The sequence below is a fragment of the Psittacula echo genome (genome assembly GCF_963264785.1).
Source record: "Psittacula echo genome assembly, chromosome: 4".
Lineage (NCBI taxonomy): Eukaryota > Metazoa > Chordata > Aves > Psittaciformes > Psittacidae > Psittacula > Psittacula echo.
Genome location: NC_137738.1, coordinates 109,269,985 through 109,285,949, shown reverse-complemented (window position 1 = coordinate 109,285,949; position 15,965 = coordinate 109,269,985). Strand labels below are relative to the sequence as shown.

General features: G+C 58.2%; 1 protein-coding gene across 2 annotated transcripts; it reads right to left on the bottom strand.

Annotated features, from left to right (window-relative positions):
* Positions 1–7,644: 7,644 nt before the first annotated feature.
* MAPRE3 (microtubule associated protein RP/EB family member 3) lies at positions 7,645–15,636 on the bottom strand. Of its 2 annotated transcripts, none has more exons than XM_080616277.1 (7): positions 15,531–15,636; positions 10,278–10,405; positions 10,028–10,189; positions 9,744–9,945; positions 8,976–9,127; positions 8,697–8,849; positions 7,645–8,526 (listed from the first exon to the last, which is right to left on the bottom strand). In XM_080616277.1, the coding sequence occupies exons 2-7, from the start codon at positions 10,323–10,325 to the stop codon at positions 8,458–8,460; spliced, it is 786 nt and encodes a 261-aa protein (XP_080472403.1). In that variant the 5' UTR covers positions 10,326–10,405; positions 15,531–15,636; the 3' UTR covers positions 7,645–8,457. The 2 variants fall into 2 exon arrangements, with proteins under 2 accessions (XP_080472403.1, XP_080472402.1); XM_080616276.1 differs by having other exon boundaries at positions 10,028–10,173; positions 15,531–15,630.
* Positions 15,637–15,965: the final 329 nt, after the last annotated feature.

Below are 15,965 nucleotides of genomic sequence, written 5' to 3'. Positions count from 1 at the left end.
GCAGAGCCGAGATCAGCCCAGGTTGTCCTGAGGTAAAGCGTCTCCAGCTCTGCCGTGGTGAACACACAGAGACTGGATGGATGTGGAGCGGTGTGTACAGACCCAGCAAATGGAGAGGAAACAATGGAAAAGCTTCTGAAAGCAGCTAATGACGTCCCAAGTTCCTCCCTTGGGGGATATGGTGGCCAATTCCAGTGGGGAGTCCAGATGAAACATTCTGGGCGTCACAGAATCACAGAATGGTTTGAGGTGGAAGGGACCCTAAAGCTCATCCAGTTCCAACTCCCCTGCCACGGGCAGGGACACCTTCCACTAGACCAGGTTGCTCCAGGATGGGGCTTTGTCCAACCTGGCCTTGAACACTGCCAGGGACAGGGCAGCCACAGCTTCTCTGGGCAGCCTGTGCCAGCTACCTCCCTCAACAGGGAAGAACTTCTGCCTAAAATCTCACAAAAATCTCTCCTCAGTCAATTTAAAGCCATTCCCCCTTGTCCTCTCTCCACAGGCCCTTGTCCAAAGCTCCCCTCCAGGTTTCTTGTAGCCCCTTTAGGCACTGGAAGCTGCTCTAAGGTCTCCCCTTAAGGAGCCTTCTCTTCTCCAGGCTGAGCAAGCCCGGCTATAGAGATTGTTCTCTCAGTCTCCATAGCAGAAGTACTCCAACCCTCAGAGCATCTTGTGGTCTCCTCTGGACTTGCTCCAACAGGCGCATGTCCTTATGTTGGCATAGGGGACACACAAGGTGACTGAAGCTCTGCCAGCTGCTCCCGGCCCATCTGGCTGGGGCCAAGCTTGGCCAGTGCCTTTGATGCAGACCTTGCGGCACCACCACCCGGGGGGCCATTGTCCCATTGAGGCCACATGAGCCAGGGAGGATCCTGCTGCCCTTGTCCCTGTCTCATGGCAGGGGGAACTGTCCCCTTCAGAAAGGAACTTATGCAGTGCCCAGCCCATCAACTCCCACCTCCCCTGCAATTTGGCACTGAACCCAGCCTGGTTCTGGAGGGGTCAAACTGCTCACACAGAAGGGCTTTGCTCAAAGTGCCTTGAAGCACGGAAATCCTGCTGGGCCTGGGAGGATGCAGGACCACAGGGGGCTGGGTGGGAACAGAGCAGTATGAAACAAAGGTAGGAACCACCCACAGGGAACAGCCTGTCTGGTTTCTCATGTGGTGTGTCCAGGGGTCTGTGGAAGCGTCCCATACCCAATCCCCCCTCGGGCAGAGATGCAACTCAAGACTTGGGCCAGTTTCAGCCCATGAAGCATTGCAGCAAACATGGCTGTGAATATAGAATCACAGAATTGTAGGTTTGGGTTGGAAAGGACCTTAGGATCATTTAGTTCCAACCTTCCTGCCATGGATGAGTAGGGACATCTCACACATACACCATGTTGCCCAAAGCTCTGTCCAACATGGCCTTAAAATAGTGCCAGGGATGGAGCATTCACCACCACTTTGAGCAACCTGTGCCAGTGCCTCACCACCTGCACAGTAAAGAACTTCTTCATTACACCTAACCCATTACCCTTTGTACTATCTCTACAGTCCCTGATGAAGAGTCCCTCCCAGATGTGGGGAATGCTGCACAAGAAGCTGCACCAACAGACCTGAATGAGAGCACGAACATCCTGACCCTCATCAGCTGCAAACCATGGGAGTCAAGAGGAGTCAAAGGTAGAACACTGAGATAATCTCAGAGAACTGTAGACATTGAAACAAAGAAGTTACTGAAAACAAAGATGTAATGTTGTACCCGATCCGATCATCTCCTTACGCCTTCCACTACACAATAAGCAACATGCTGTTCTTTTCAGCATATATGCTCCAACTCTGCAAGGTGACCCTGCAGAAAAAGATAAATTCTACACCGACCTGCGTTGCCTCACTCAAAAGTTTCCTATAAGATCATAATCCTTGGTGACTTCAGCACCTGAGTAGGTAAGAACTTTGAAGCCTGGAAAGGAGTACTGGGCAAGCACAGTGTTGGTAGCTGCAATGATAATGGTCGCCTCTTGCTAGAGTTTTGTGGAGAGCAGCAGCTTACCATCACCAACACTATTTTCCAGCAGAAAGACAGCCTGAAGACAACCTGGATGCATCCTCGATCTAAACATTGGCACCTTATTGACTATGTCTTAGTGAGCCAGAGAAATGCTCGTGATGTCTGTCACAGCCAAGTGATGCCTAGTGCAAAATGTCAAACAGACCACCGCCTTGTGCGTTGCAAACTTAACCTCCACTTTAAGCCCAAACCTAAGAGGGGCGGCATTCCGAGGAGGAGGCTCAATGTTAATAGTCTTCAAATAGCTGCAGTGAGGGACAGCTTTCAGGCTAACCTTCAAACTAGGCTTGAAGACCAGCTTATAGATTCTTCTCCTGAAGTGCTTTGGCAACATATTAAAAATAGCATCCTGCAGTCCTCTGTAGAATCCTTTGGGTTTTCCTTAAAGAAAAACAAAGACTGGTTTGATGATAACAATCAGGAGGTCCAGGAATTGCTGACAAAGAAGAGATCTGCCCATCAAGCACACCTCGCTCAGCCATTTTGCCATGTAAGAAAAGCAGCCTTTTGTCTTGCATGCAGTAAACTCCAACAGAAACTTTGAGACATCCAGAACAAGTGGTGGCTCAACCTAGCAGAAAAGACTCAACTATGCGCAGATTTGGGTGACCACAAAGGATTCTATGAGGCCCTCAAAGCAGTGTATGGAGCCACATTTCAGGTTCAAAGCCCCTTACTTAGTGCAGATGGCCAAAAGCTTCTTACAGATAAAATGTCCATCCTGAATCATTGGTCTGAACATTTTCAAACACTCTTTAGTGCTAACTGTGTAGTCCAAGGCGCAGGAATCCAGCACGTTTTACAACATCTGGTGAAAAACAAATTGGATATAGCCCCTATCATGGGAGAGACTCTTAAGGCTATACAGCAGGTGAAAACTGGCAAGGCAGCTGGGGTTGATGGAATCCCACCCAAAATCTGGAAGCATGGAGGCCAAGCACTTCATGCTAAATTTCACAAGCTAGTTGTGCGCTGTTGGGAACAAGGTAATCTACCATCAGATTTTCGTGATGCAATCTTCATCACTCTGTATAAGAAATAAGGTGTAAAGTCAGACTGCTCAAGCTACTGAGGTATAACTCTGCTCTCCATTGCTGGAAAAATCCTTGCAAGAATACTATTGAACAGACTAGTAACCGCTATCGCAGAAGAATTTCTACCTGAAAGTCAGTGTGGTTTTAGAGCTAATAGAAGTACCACAGACATGGTATTTGTTCTCAGACAACTGCAAGAGAAGTGTACAGAACAGAATAAGGGGCTCTATGTAACTTTCGTTGACCTCACCAAAGCCTTTGACACTGTGAGCAGAAAAGGCCTATGGATGATCTTGGAATGATTAGGTTGTCCCCCCAAGTTCCTCAAAATGATTATTCTGTTACATGAGGATCAGCAAGGCCAAGTCAGATATGGCGATGCACTCTCTGAACCCTTCCCAATAACCAATGGTGTGAAACAAGGTTGCGTTCTCGCACCAACTTTATTCACAATCTTCTTCAGCATGATGCTCCAAAGGGCTACGCTAGAGCTCAATGAACAAAGCGGCATTTATATTCAATATCGTACCGATGGGAGCCTATTCAATCTAAGGTGACTGAAGGCCCACACTAAGACCCTGAATCACCTTGTTCGTGAACTGCTTTTTGCTGATGATGCCGCCCTTGTTGCCCACACAGAAGCAGCTTTGCAGCGCTTAACATCTTGCTTTGCGGAGGTGGATGAGCTTTTTGGGCTGGAGGTCAGCTTGAAGAAGACAGAAGTTCTCTACCAACCTGCACCACAAGAAGATTATCATCATCCCCACATTACCATTGGTGAGTCAGAGCTTAAGTCAGTTCAGCATTTCAGCTATCTGGGAAGCATTATTTCCTCGGATGCCACGACTGACAAAGAGATAGAATAGCAAAGGCATATAGAGCCTTCGGAAAACTCCATAAAAGAGTCTGGTGCAATAAACACCTGAAGAAAAGTACAATGATTAGTGTCTATAGAGCCATTGTACTGTCTACTCTTTTATACGGGTCTGAATCATGGGTTATCTGCTGCCATCACCTGCGACTCCTCGAACGCTTCCATCAGCGCTGCCTCCGTACAATTCTAAACATCCATTGGACTGACTATGTGTCAAATGTTGCTGTCCTTGAACAGGCAGGGTTCACCAGTATTGAGGCCTTATTGCTGCAATCACAGCTGCACTGGGCAGGGCACATCTCTAGGATGAAGGATCACCGCCTCCCTAAGATTGTGTTTTACAGTGAACTCGCCACCGGCTGCCACAAGAGAAGTGCCCCAAAGAAGAGATGTAAGGACTCCCTGAAACAATACCTCAGCCTTGGCCATATTGACTACTACCAGTGGTCCACCTTGGCCTCCAATCAGGAGACTTGGAGACACACTGTACATAACGCTGTTGTCTCCTTTGAGAGCACATGCAGAATTAGTCTTGAGGAGAAAAGACATCATAGAAAGAATCACACCCCACCTATACCACCCAAGGAGACCTTTCACTGTGCTTTTTGCAACCAGATTTGCCTATCCCACATTGGCCTTTTTAGTCATCAGTGTGCTTGTAGTAAGCGTAGGTAAAGCCCTTCCCAAATCTTCGTTTGCGAAGTCAAGCCATCAGCGTTGTACCTGGGACTTTCCCAGGAGCTAATGAAAGTCTCCAATGTGGACTGAGGGGATAAAAGAATGTGTGTTTAAGGGAAAATGGAAAGTAATAATGTAGGAAAAAGAGGTAATGGAGAAATGTGCTTATACATCTGAGAACAAATAAGTTGTTCAAGCACAGGCACGTGAACAATAATGTGATTGGTTGAGAAAAGCATATGATGTTGCAAAAGGTACTAAAAAGAAACTAACAGATACTAACAATTACTAACCGCTAGGCAACGGTCTATAAAAAGCCTGTAAGCTTGCCCAATAAATGATTTCAGTTGCACCACAACTGCAGTCCATGCCTCAGTTGCCACACCCTGGTATACTTGTAGGCCCCCTTCAGATACTGGAAGGCTGCTATGAGGTCTCCACGCAGCCTTCTCTTCTCCAGGCTGAACAGCCCCAACTTTCTCAGCCTATCTTCATACAGGAGGTGCTCCAGTCCCCTGATCATCCTCGTGGCCCTCCTCTGGACTTGTTCCAACAGTTCCATGTCCCTTTTATGTTGAGGACACCAGAACTGCACACAATACTCCAAGTGAGGTCTCATGAGAGCAGAGTACAGGGGCAGGATCACTTCCTTTGACCTGCTGGTCATGCTCCTTTTGATGCAGCCCAGGATACGGTTGGCTTTCTGGGCTGCGAGCGCACACTCAAGCCGGCTCATGTTCAGTTTCTCATCGACCAACACCCCCAAGTCCTTCTCTGCAGGGCTGCTCTGAATCTCTTCTCTGCCCAGCCTGTAGCTGTGCCTGGGATTGCTCTGACCCAGGTGTAGGACTTGCACTTGGGTTGGTTGAATGTCATGAGGTTGGCATCAGCCCACCTCACAAGCGTGTCAAGGTCCCTCTGGATGGCATTCCTTCCCTCCAGCGTATCAACCAAACCACATAATTTGGTGTCATCGGCAAACTTGGTGACAGTGCACTCAATCCCACTGTCCATGTCACTGACAAAGACTGAACAGGAATCAGTCCCCACCTCAACCCCTAAGGACACCACTGGTCACTGGGCTCCATTTGGACAGTGAGCTTTCAACCTCAACTCTGACAATGACTACTCAGGCAGCTCTGCATTCACTGGGTGGTCCACCAACCAGATTGATACCTACCCAAGTTAGAGAAAAAGAAGTCATGTGGGGGAATACATATCCCTGAGTACACGTACACCCCCCCAGGCCTGTCTTTACCCCAGTTACGTCACAGGAGAGCGCGAACGCAGTCCCCCACTACCACAAATTATGCAGTCGAGTTTCCCGCATTTGGGGAAATCGCAGGGGTCAGCACACCCGGAGTGCAAGGGATGAGCCTCGCCCTGGGAAAACCACCTGCTTGATCATGGTGTCTCCCCTGCCAGGTAAGTATGACTGCACCTCGCGCACCCACCGCCACACGCCGCGGAACACACGCACACCGCACGCGACGCATGCGGCACGCGCCCCGCCCCGCGCCCGCGTGCGTCCGAGCGCACGTAGGTGTTTGTGTGCCGCAGATGTCCCGTGATGCCTCGCGTTGCGTGCATGGACACGGCCCCCAGCGCCAGGCTCCGCCCAGAGCGGCTCAGTCTCTGATCTGCAGAGTCCCCGCCTCGCCTCCGTGGCCCAAACCATTCACAGCTCGGCGGAAAGGGGGGAAAAGAGGAAGCCAAGGAGGACCCGCCCCCTCCCGCCTCTCCACGATGCCGTTGTCCCATCGGGAACCTCGGGCTGGCGGGTTCCGTCCCTCAGTGTTTGGTCAGCGCCGCGACGAGCTCCGTTTCCGCCGCCGTCCTGGCTCCTCGCCGGGCGCTGCCACTGCGGCTTCGGCCATTTCGTTCCTGGCTGTGCACGACCCCGCCACCGCCGGCAGTGGGTCGTCCGGCGTCCGTCTGTCCCCGTGTACACAGCGGGGAGCCGACCCTCCCGCGGGGCTTCTCCTAGCTTGGCTTCCACCCGGGGTCGGGACAGGCGCACGGCCCCCAGTCACCGGCCCGGCTGCGCCCTCTGCAGTGCCCAAGCTTTGCCGGGTCCGCCATGCCCGTTCCCGCCGGACTCTAGGCGCTGTGGCCTGGGCTGGCGATTCCCCAGCCCTATCACGACAGTCGCCAATGCAGCGTGCGCGGGTGGGCGGTGCTTCCGCCGCCGGCCGCGGCTGAGCCCCGCAACTCTGCTAGGTGGCGCTGCCGTGGAGCCGGGCCATGCCAGCGGCAGAGCCGCTACACAAGTCCTGGGCGGGGCCTGCGGGTAGGGGGCGTGTCCATGCAAACGAGCAGCGCGAGGCATCGCGGGACACCCGCGACACAAAACAGCCCCCGTGGGCTCGGGCGTACGAGGGCTCTGGGCACGTGCGCGGTGGCAGGACGCGGGGGGCGGGGCGGGGCGCGTGCCGGATGTGTCGCATGCGGTGTCCGTGAGGTGCGCGTGTGTTCCGCGGCGTGTGGCGGTGGGTGCGCGAGGTGCAGTCATACTTACCTGGCAGGGGAGACACCATGATCAAGCAGGTGGTTTTCCCAGGGCGAGGCTCATCCCTTGCACTCCGGGTGTGCTGACCCCTGCGATTTCCCCAAATGCGGGAAACTCGACTGCATAATTTGTGGTAGTGGGGGACTGCGTTCGCGCTCTCCCCTGGATTTATTTGTTCAAAAATAGACGCGGCGTTTCTCAAAGAAAGGTGCAGGCGCTTAATGGTTGTTGTGGTTTAAGCTGGTGTTGGGGCCCAACCGCCCTCTCCGATCTCCGAGGCGGAACATGCAGCGTAGCCAAGGTTGTGCCGCAGAGATGCCTGCAGGAGCCGCGGTGTCTTTGTCCTTTACTGTCTCGGCAGCGGGAATAAAATGCAAGCCCGGTTCTCCGCGGTGAGGTACCCCCCCGGTTCCCTCTCCCCGGAGCTAGAGCCAGCCGTGCTCCTCCCAGCCCCAACCCTTCCCGCAGTGCCCGGTTCAGGCAGGACAAAGGTTTTACCACACAACTTTATTTTAAATAAAACTTAACACAGATGCAGGCTTTTGCAACCGGAATGATGGACTAGGCAAGCGATGCAATGGGGAGACGATGATGGCCGGGGCAGGCGCTGCTGCCACTCTCAGCCTGACCTGGGGGGGGTCTCAGGGAGTGAGGGGACCCCCATGCCACAGAGGAAACCAGCTTCCACTCATGACCCCCTGTCCTGATTATGGGGGCCAGGATCCCCCCCTCACTGCCCCATCAGGCAGGTGGCCATGTCAGGGGTTTCTTTTCCATCATGCCAGGAACCTGAAGCAACACCTCTCTCCTCTGCACTGTGTCCTCCCTGCATCACCCCTACCCCGTGTAGTGATCTCAGGGGCGCTGTCTCTGACCCCATCATCCCCACGCTAGCAGACCACAGGCAGCACACGCTCCTCTGTGGGGAGAAAACACCCCGAGGACTCGCTCCTTCCTTCTGGCTTCACGCAGGGGGCAGGTGGGGACAACGGAGTGGCTGCAGCACCCACACCGGAGGAGACAATGGAAATAAATATGGGGCAGGGGGTAGCAAGGGTCAGCCAGAGCCCATCCCCACCCCAGCCCCCGGCGTAGGTACAGCCACGCTCCGTGCTGGGTGGACATCTATTTATTATGGAGACAGTGGCTTCCCACCGGAGCTGCTGGATGCCGAGGCCACGGACTCGGCTGCCAGAGACTGTGATGGTGGCATGTGACAGTGCAGGGTGAGGCGCACAGGCTCAGACCTCAAATGTCTATGGTGGGGGAACGGCGCGGGGCAGCGCAGGAGTGTGCCGGGGTTAGTACTCGTCCTGCTCCTCTGGCTGCTGCTCCTCCAGCTCGTCATCCTCTGGCGGGGCAAAGCCCTCCTGGTGGGACACAGGTGACCATCAGCATGGGGATAACTTTGGCAAAGCCCAACCCCCCCTAGAACCCCAGAGAGTGAACAAGGGGAGAGGCGGAGATCGCTACACGGAAGGTGGTCTCATCCTGGGGAAGCCCAGAGGGCAGGGTGAGGGGCTGGGGTCCTGGCCCTCACCTCTGTGGCGTAGAGGACACTGACAATGCCGGTGATGATGGGGCTGTTCTCGTTCTCGTGCTCCTGGCAAATTAGCTCAATGTCCCGCAGTTTGCTGAAGTAGAAATCCCGCTCCTTCTCCAGCCCATCCACTGTTAGCTTCAGGTCCATCAGCTGAGGCAGAAGAGAGAGATGGAACCTTCAGCACTCCTGATAGGTGGGCTCAGCACCATTCCCTCTCTCCCGCGCTGGGATGCCCCCATGCACAGGGGCAAGGATGCAGGCAGGGACCCTGCCTACCTGCTGGTTGAGCTCCAGTATCTGCGCGTCGGCTTCGCTTCCCCCATTGCGCGATGCAGGGGAGTTTTTCCGGAGGATGTTGCTGGGGACGTTGCTGAGGCGGGCTGGGTTCGGGGAGTTCTTGGGACCGGTGGGAGAGGTCCTTTGGGGAACTTGACAGCACACAGGGACCAACAGGTTAGTGCCAGCCTGGGGGGGCTACCAGTGGGGTTGCTGGGGGCCAGGAGGCAGCAGCAGGCAGCAAGGGCGGGCAGAGTGCTTGGGGCTGTGCTGCAACTCCAGGCTGTCCTGTGTTCAGCCTCCCTCCTGCCTCAGTTTCCCCTGGCAGATCTCACCCCCCTGGGGTGCTTGTGGCTTGGCTGGGGTTTGCCATAGGATGGACGGCAGATCCAACCCTTGAGATGCTCCTGTGGGGCTGGCACAGGAAGCCCATGGGACCCACGGTGCACAGTGGCACTTGGGCACCATAGCACAGGGGACATAAACCACCCCACGCCCATGATGAGTGGAAAAACAGACGCAGTGGACCCCTGCCCAGGTCCCTCCATAAGGCACGCCATAGGGCATGCCATCCCCTCTGCCCCAGGTGTCCCTGCAGACCCGCTGCACCCTCCCCGGTCGCAGGCAGGCAGGCAGCAGAGCAGGACACAGGCAGGGGCTGGGGGGCACAGAGAGGGGAACACCCAGCCACGGCTAGAGCAATGTGAGGTGCAGGAGGCTGGGCGGGAGGGCAGGGGGCAGCGCTCGCCGGGGGGACCCAGACATTACCTGCAGTGCCAATGGGTTTCTTGGGTTTGTTGAAGATGTGATCACCTGGGTTTGGGGGGGGCGCGACGTCCTGGCCCTGCCGTGCCAGCAGCGGGTTGTACTCCTTCCCATCATAGTTGGCGTCAAAGAACTTCTTAAACCACTGGATGAACTCAAAGTTGTCCTGGAACTTGCCCTTCACCAGCCTCTCCACAGCGATGATCTGGGGGGACAGACACAGAGGGGCTGGTGGGGCTGCCCTCCAGCACAGCCACCGTGGCCTCCATCAGCCCCCAGGGCCATACCTTGTCCACTCCCATCTTCTTGAAGGCGGCTTGCAGCACTTTGAAGTTGTGAATGTACTCGTGCTCCAGCTTGGCTTGGAACTTCACCTTCCGCAGGTGGACACAGCCGGGGAACAGCATGTCCATGAACTGGCAGTATGCAGCCCCTGTGCCAGGCCCACACTGCAATGTCAGTGTTGGCTGGTGGCACCCCACCACCATCCACTCCATGTCTGTCCCCGTCCCCCCCCCGGCAGGACCCACATCCCACCTGAGCAGAGCTGCTCGATCTTGGTGTAGTTGAGCTGGAGGGAGTCATTCACCCAGGCGAGCATGTCATGGCGGCTCAGGTTCTCACTGGTCACCGATGTCGAGTACACATTGACGGCCATGCCCCAGCTGGAGAGGGACAGGTGTCAGACCAGTGCCAGCACCCTGGTGCACCACCAGCCCAGCCTTCCTCCATGCTAGGATCCAGGGCACCCATCTCACCCAGGCTCCAGCACTGGTGGACAATGGGATCAAGCCACCATGGTGCCACCCATGGGACACCTCCCACTCCTGCCTCCACCAGGGGAGCTAGATCACCCAGCAGAACCCACCACAGGACATGGATGTGGTGCAAGACATGATGGGCAAGGTGTTTCAGGAGGATGCAGGCACTGCCAAAGGCACTGCCCCTGTGCTGGGGCACAGCTCTGTCCCTGTGCATGCCCATGGGGCTCCTGGGGGCTGGCCCATAAGCAGCTTAGACCCTCTCTGCCCCCTCCAGCTCCCGGTGGCTGCCTAATCTGCTGGGGCTGGGATTGGGGTCCACCAGTGCTGGGCTTAGAGGAGCAACATCTGCTGGCAAACCCACCCCCAGATGGCAGAGGGCTCTGCCCAGCCACCACGGGAGTGCAGACCCCATGTCCACAGCCCCAGCATGGCAGAGTGCTGAGGAGCCATGCCGCAGAGCTGAGGGACATACACACGCCAAGACACCATCCTGCTGGTTCCTGCCAAATGCTTTAGTGTGGGGACTGTTCCTGCCACCCCACTGCCCCCTCCCCGAGAGTGGGGTCCCCACCGCTGCAGACACAGTGCCTCCTCCCTGCCCCCGCCCCTGTGCAGCAGCAGCAGCAGCAGCAGCATTAATCCGCTTCCCCTTGCCCTGGCCAGGGGGGCTCAGGCTCAGCTGCCAGATGGGGGCTCTGGAGGGGGAGCAAGCCCCATTTCACCCCTCTCACCCCCTGGCCTACTCTCCTGCTCCCACAGCCTAGGAGATCATGTGGGGCTGGCAAGTGGGGGATCCCCTGATGCAGGACCCCTGTCCCGCAGCAGACAAGGGCAGTGGGTGCAGTAGGGGAGTGACCGTGTGGTGCTGCCACCTCCCTGGGTGCCCATTGTGAAGGAGGCTGCAGCACCCCAAATTCGCAGCCTCAGCACTGCCATGACTCAGCACCGGTGATGCTGTCCTGAGCACAGCCACAGACTGTGGCTGATTGAACCATCACTGGCAGCTGACCTGGTTCATCCCCTCGCTGGGTCCACGACCCTCCAGCACCCCACATCCATCCTGCCCTCTGCAGGGCCCGGCCACCGGCATGCAGCTGGGCTGTCGGTATTTTTAGCCACAGGAGCAGCTGGAAATGAGGCCCCTGCGGTGGCCACCAGCTACCAAACCCTCAGCATGGTGTGATGAGCGCTGGCCCCCTCTCAAGCAGCCAGTGAAGACCAAAGCCACCCATCCAAACAGCCTCATGCCGCTGGGTGCAGGCAGGGGTGCGGGCAGAGGTCCCCTCCCTCTGGCAGCACCGAGCTGAGTCATGCGCAGCGCAGAGCCAGAGCCACACACACTGCGGTGCGGCCGCCACGGTGCAGCCAGGAGAGCAGCAGCGCTTGCCACTGCTGCCGTGGGGAGGGGGCCGGCAGGTGGGGGGCTCTGTGGGCACCCCGGGGAGGAGCCAGTGGCTGGATGACACCCCCACACCACCATCTTTTCCTGAAATAGCCGGGAGCAGCTGCCAGCGCCCTGCGCGCACAGCAGAGACAGAGCAGAGCTGGTGCCGGAGCTGGCCACCACCACGAGCCATAGGGCCAGGTCTTGCCTGCTTGACCTGGGGGGATTCACAGTGCCCACACACCACACGGCAGCCTGCGACACTCCTGCCTCCCCCAGCACTCGGCTGTGAGACATACAACATGGATGGGGCACATGTTGTGTGTGCTGTGGCCATGCCCCAGAGCACCCAGCCCCGGTGTGCAGCCGTGCTCCATGCCTGCCACCTCCAGAAGAGCCTGGTTTGGGGACAGCATGGGGACACAGGGGTAGCTGGTGCACCTTGAGAAGCAGACCCTTGAGAAGCAGAGGGGATGTGGAAACACACTGGGGCTCACTGTGGCTCAGGCAAACAGCCCCACAGCAGGAGCCATCCTGGCACAGGAAGCCACCACACTACCAGCATCCCTCACCCAGCACCCACTGCCTGTGCTGGGATGAGTTAACCCCCCAAACCAATCCTCCAGCCTCATCAGAAACTTCCCAAGTGAGGGCTGAGCCCAGCACCTTCTTCATGACCTTGCCCCAGTACTGAACCCAGGGGCTGAGGGGTTGTTCACCCCTCTCCCCCCAGTATTCCTACCGCTCTTCCCAGCACTGGCACCTCAGAGAACCCACAGCTTTCCCTTTGTCACAAGTCAAGGCCCGTGCCGGCAGCCGCAGGGGTGGGTTTCACAGTGGGATGAATCCAGGTATTGCAGTGCTGGGCACTCCCCAGAGTGCCGCCTCCAGCCACACCCTGACTCCTGCACACGCCGCCACATGTGTGAGCCCAGCAGGGAGAACCCTGATCCTGCTCCGGCACACAGCATTGCCTGTCCATCCCCACGCGGCTGGTGGTGACGCTTGCTGAGGCACGTGGAGCCACCCAGCTCATTTCCACCCTCTGAAACACCACACTGGCCTTCAAAGCCCTCCAACCACAGTGCTGAGCACACCCTGGCATAATGACAGGGAAGCCAAAGCTTGCTTCAGCCCTGCAGCTGGAGCAGGAGCCAGCCCTGATGCCAGGTGATGGATGCACCTAAGGCAGGGAGCCTCCGGGCTGGCCGGTTTGCCCTGTCTCCACTGCTAGCATTTGGACAAATAACTAAGATAATAATGCAGACCCGATTCCTGGCAAGCTGTTGGGAGAGAAGCTGTTCTGGCACCAGGTCCCCAGGGAGCAGCGAGTGGCTAGTCTCACAGCACAGCTCCTGCCGTCTGCCCTTGATGCTGCTGTGAAGGCAGGTTGCGGGCAGCAGCGGTGCAGGGAGATGCAGGGTTCAGGTCATCGTGCACAGCAGCCCCCCCTGCCCCATGCTGCCTGCAGCCACGCTGACGGAGCCGGGGGGACGCTTACCGCTGCATTTTAATTGTCCGGCCGCAGAGCTGCTAATCAAGGCCCAACGGCGAACAAAACACTTGGGCGTGTGTCGCTGCCTCGTCCTGCTGGTGCAGCCAGGGTGTAGAGAGGTCGTTCAGCCCGGCTCCTCGTGCCAATGCTGCCGGGGAGGCAGCGGCAGGCACCGGCGTCCCACGCCACAGCCCTTGCCGGGCCAGGGGCTGGCGTGCTCTATCCAAACAAAGCAGGAGGAGAATGAGGCCGGCGGCTGTGCCGGACGCGTTTGGTGCCAGCACTGGCTGCCTGAGAGCCAGTCCGGCAGCAATGGCCGTACCGGGGCAAGCTGGGCTGCTGTGACTCGCAGCTTCTATTTTGGGAGCTGTCCCAGTGGCTTCTCAAGTGACAAATACGCGAGGGGGGTGGCAGACAACGCAGCGGGGGCCGTGCGCCATACGGAGCCGCTGAGGGGCTGCCCAGCTGATCCGGCAGCTGGCAGGCAGTGGGAAGGGTTCTGTGGGTGCTGACAGGGGTGGCCATTTGCCCCGGCTCCCTGATCATGGCAGACATTCCCCCTCAGTGCCACTTCCCCCTACCCTGAGGAGAGCATCCCTGTGCCATGCTGGAGCCCGTGTGTGGCAGATGGGCTTGCCTGGGTGCAGGCAGTGCCCAGCTCCTTGTCAAGTCCATTCTCCAGTGCCTTTCCCGGTTCCATAAGTCTATAGAAGCCTGTAGTGAGAGAAAGCAACTGCTCTCATGCTGGGAGGTCATGGCTCCCATCAGTGGTGCTTGGCACAGCCACGGTGCCCAGCTGAGGGGGCATGGTGGGCACAGGCAAGGTGGCCCGGCCTCGCTGGTCCCCCCCTGCTCCTCTCTCGCTAACCTAAATAACTCAAAATAGCAGTGGCAGGAGCATGTGCAGAGCGTGGAGCTGCCAGCAGCGCCTCCCACCGTGCCTGCTCCCCCCTCGCCTGTGCCAGCATCCTTATCCTGCGCAGCATCCCTGAAATATTAATGCCGAGTGCCTCCTGATGGTTCAAACCAGGCAAGTTGCTGGAGCTGGTGCAGGGAGAGCCACTTGCCAGCCCCCCACAACAGGGACACCCGTGCCAGCAGCCCTATGCCATGGCAGCCCCTTGAGATGCCCCACATGCTCCAGACACACTGGTGTGCCACAGGTGCACTGTCCCCCACCATGTCCTCATGCCTGGGTGATGGTGGGGAGGTGCCACAGTGGCACGCAATGTCCCAGCCCAGTGACAGTCACACTGGGCTGTCTTGGGGAGGCACTGGGGAGTTGGGATCATGCCTCTGCACCATGGCTTCAGGGACCTGCTCTTCCCTGTATGGCATGAAGCTCATTGGCAAGAGACAGCGCAGGGAGCACCGGGAAGGGCATCATCACCCCAGTCAACACGCGCCAGAGCAGGCACCATTTGAAGCTTGCGATGCTGTCCTGCCGCCAAAGGCTCTGAGGCTACAGCATCTATGCCAAAGCCACCACCACTGTGCTGCCATAAGAACAAGGGACAAGAGCGCATCATGCTTTGGCAGGCCACCGTGACAGCCACCCGTCATCCCGCACCACTCTGGCCAAGACAGTCCTGCTCTGGCTCTGCCTGCTCATCTGGTACCGGCAGTGGCACCTGCTGCCCATGGGAAAGGGCAGGCAGCACCGGCCTTGCCTGACCAGGCAAAACCCCGTAACGGCAGCACCGCGGGAACCGGGGCTCTCCCAGGTGATGCCCGGTAACGGGTGGTGGCGCCCGCGCCGGGACTACAGCTCCCGGCGTGCCATATACCATACCGTACCGTGCCGGGCAGTACCTTACCGGGGCCACGTCCCTGTGGCCGCCGCTGAGTCAGGCCGGACCCCGCCGCCAGCGGCACGGTGGGCCCCGAGCCGCGGTCTCGCATCTCCGACCCCTGCCCCATTCGCTCTATTCCCGGCTAACCCCACCCCGTCAAGGCCGCTCCATCCCCAGAGGCACCGGACGGACACCCCCTCTCGATCGCTCCATCCATGGAGGCCTCAGCGGCCCCTCCGCCCGGTCCCGGGGGGCGGCGCCAGCCGGTGCCGGGATGCGGGCGATGACGGCGCCCCGGCGAGGAGCTACCTGGTCCCTCCCGGTCCCTCCCGGTCCCTCCCCGCCCGCACTCACCGCGCTCGGGCCGCGGCCGCTCCGGCCGCCGCTCCGCCGCCTCCGCTCCGCGCCGGGTTCGCCGGGACCGGGCCGGGATCGTTCGGGCCGACCGCGCATGCGCCACCGCAGCAGCCTCAACCCTTCCCTCCCTCCCTCCCTCCCTCCCTGCAGGCGGGGCCGGCCCTGCTGCGCTCCGCCTTCTGTCCCCACGGCAACGGGAAGTGGCCCACCCTCTTCCGTCGCCCTGGCAACACTGGCCTTGGATCTGCCTCTCCCACAGCGCCCCCTGGGGGCGAGCCGCAACGGCCTCCTCACTGCCGGGACACCAGGAATCCCCTCAGACCCTCTGGAACCTCCCGTAGCCCCCCACGGACCCTGGGACCTCACCGGGGTCCCACCGTACGCTCCCGGTATCCCTCCTTGCCTACTCTGGGGCCTCCTGGAGCCTCAGAG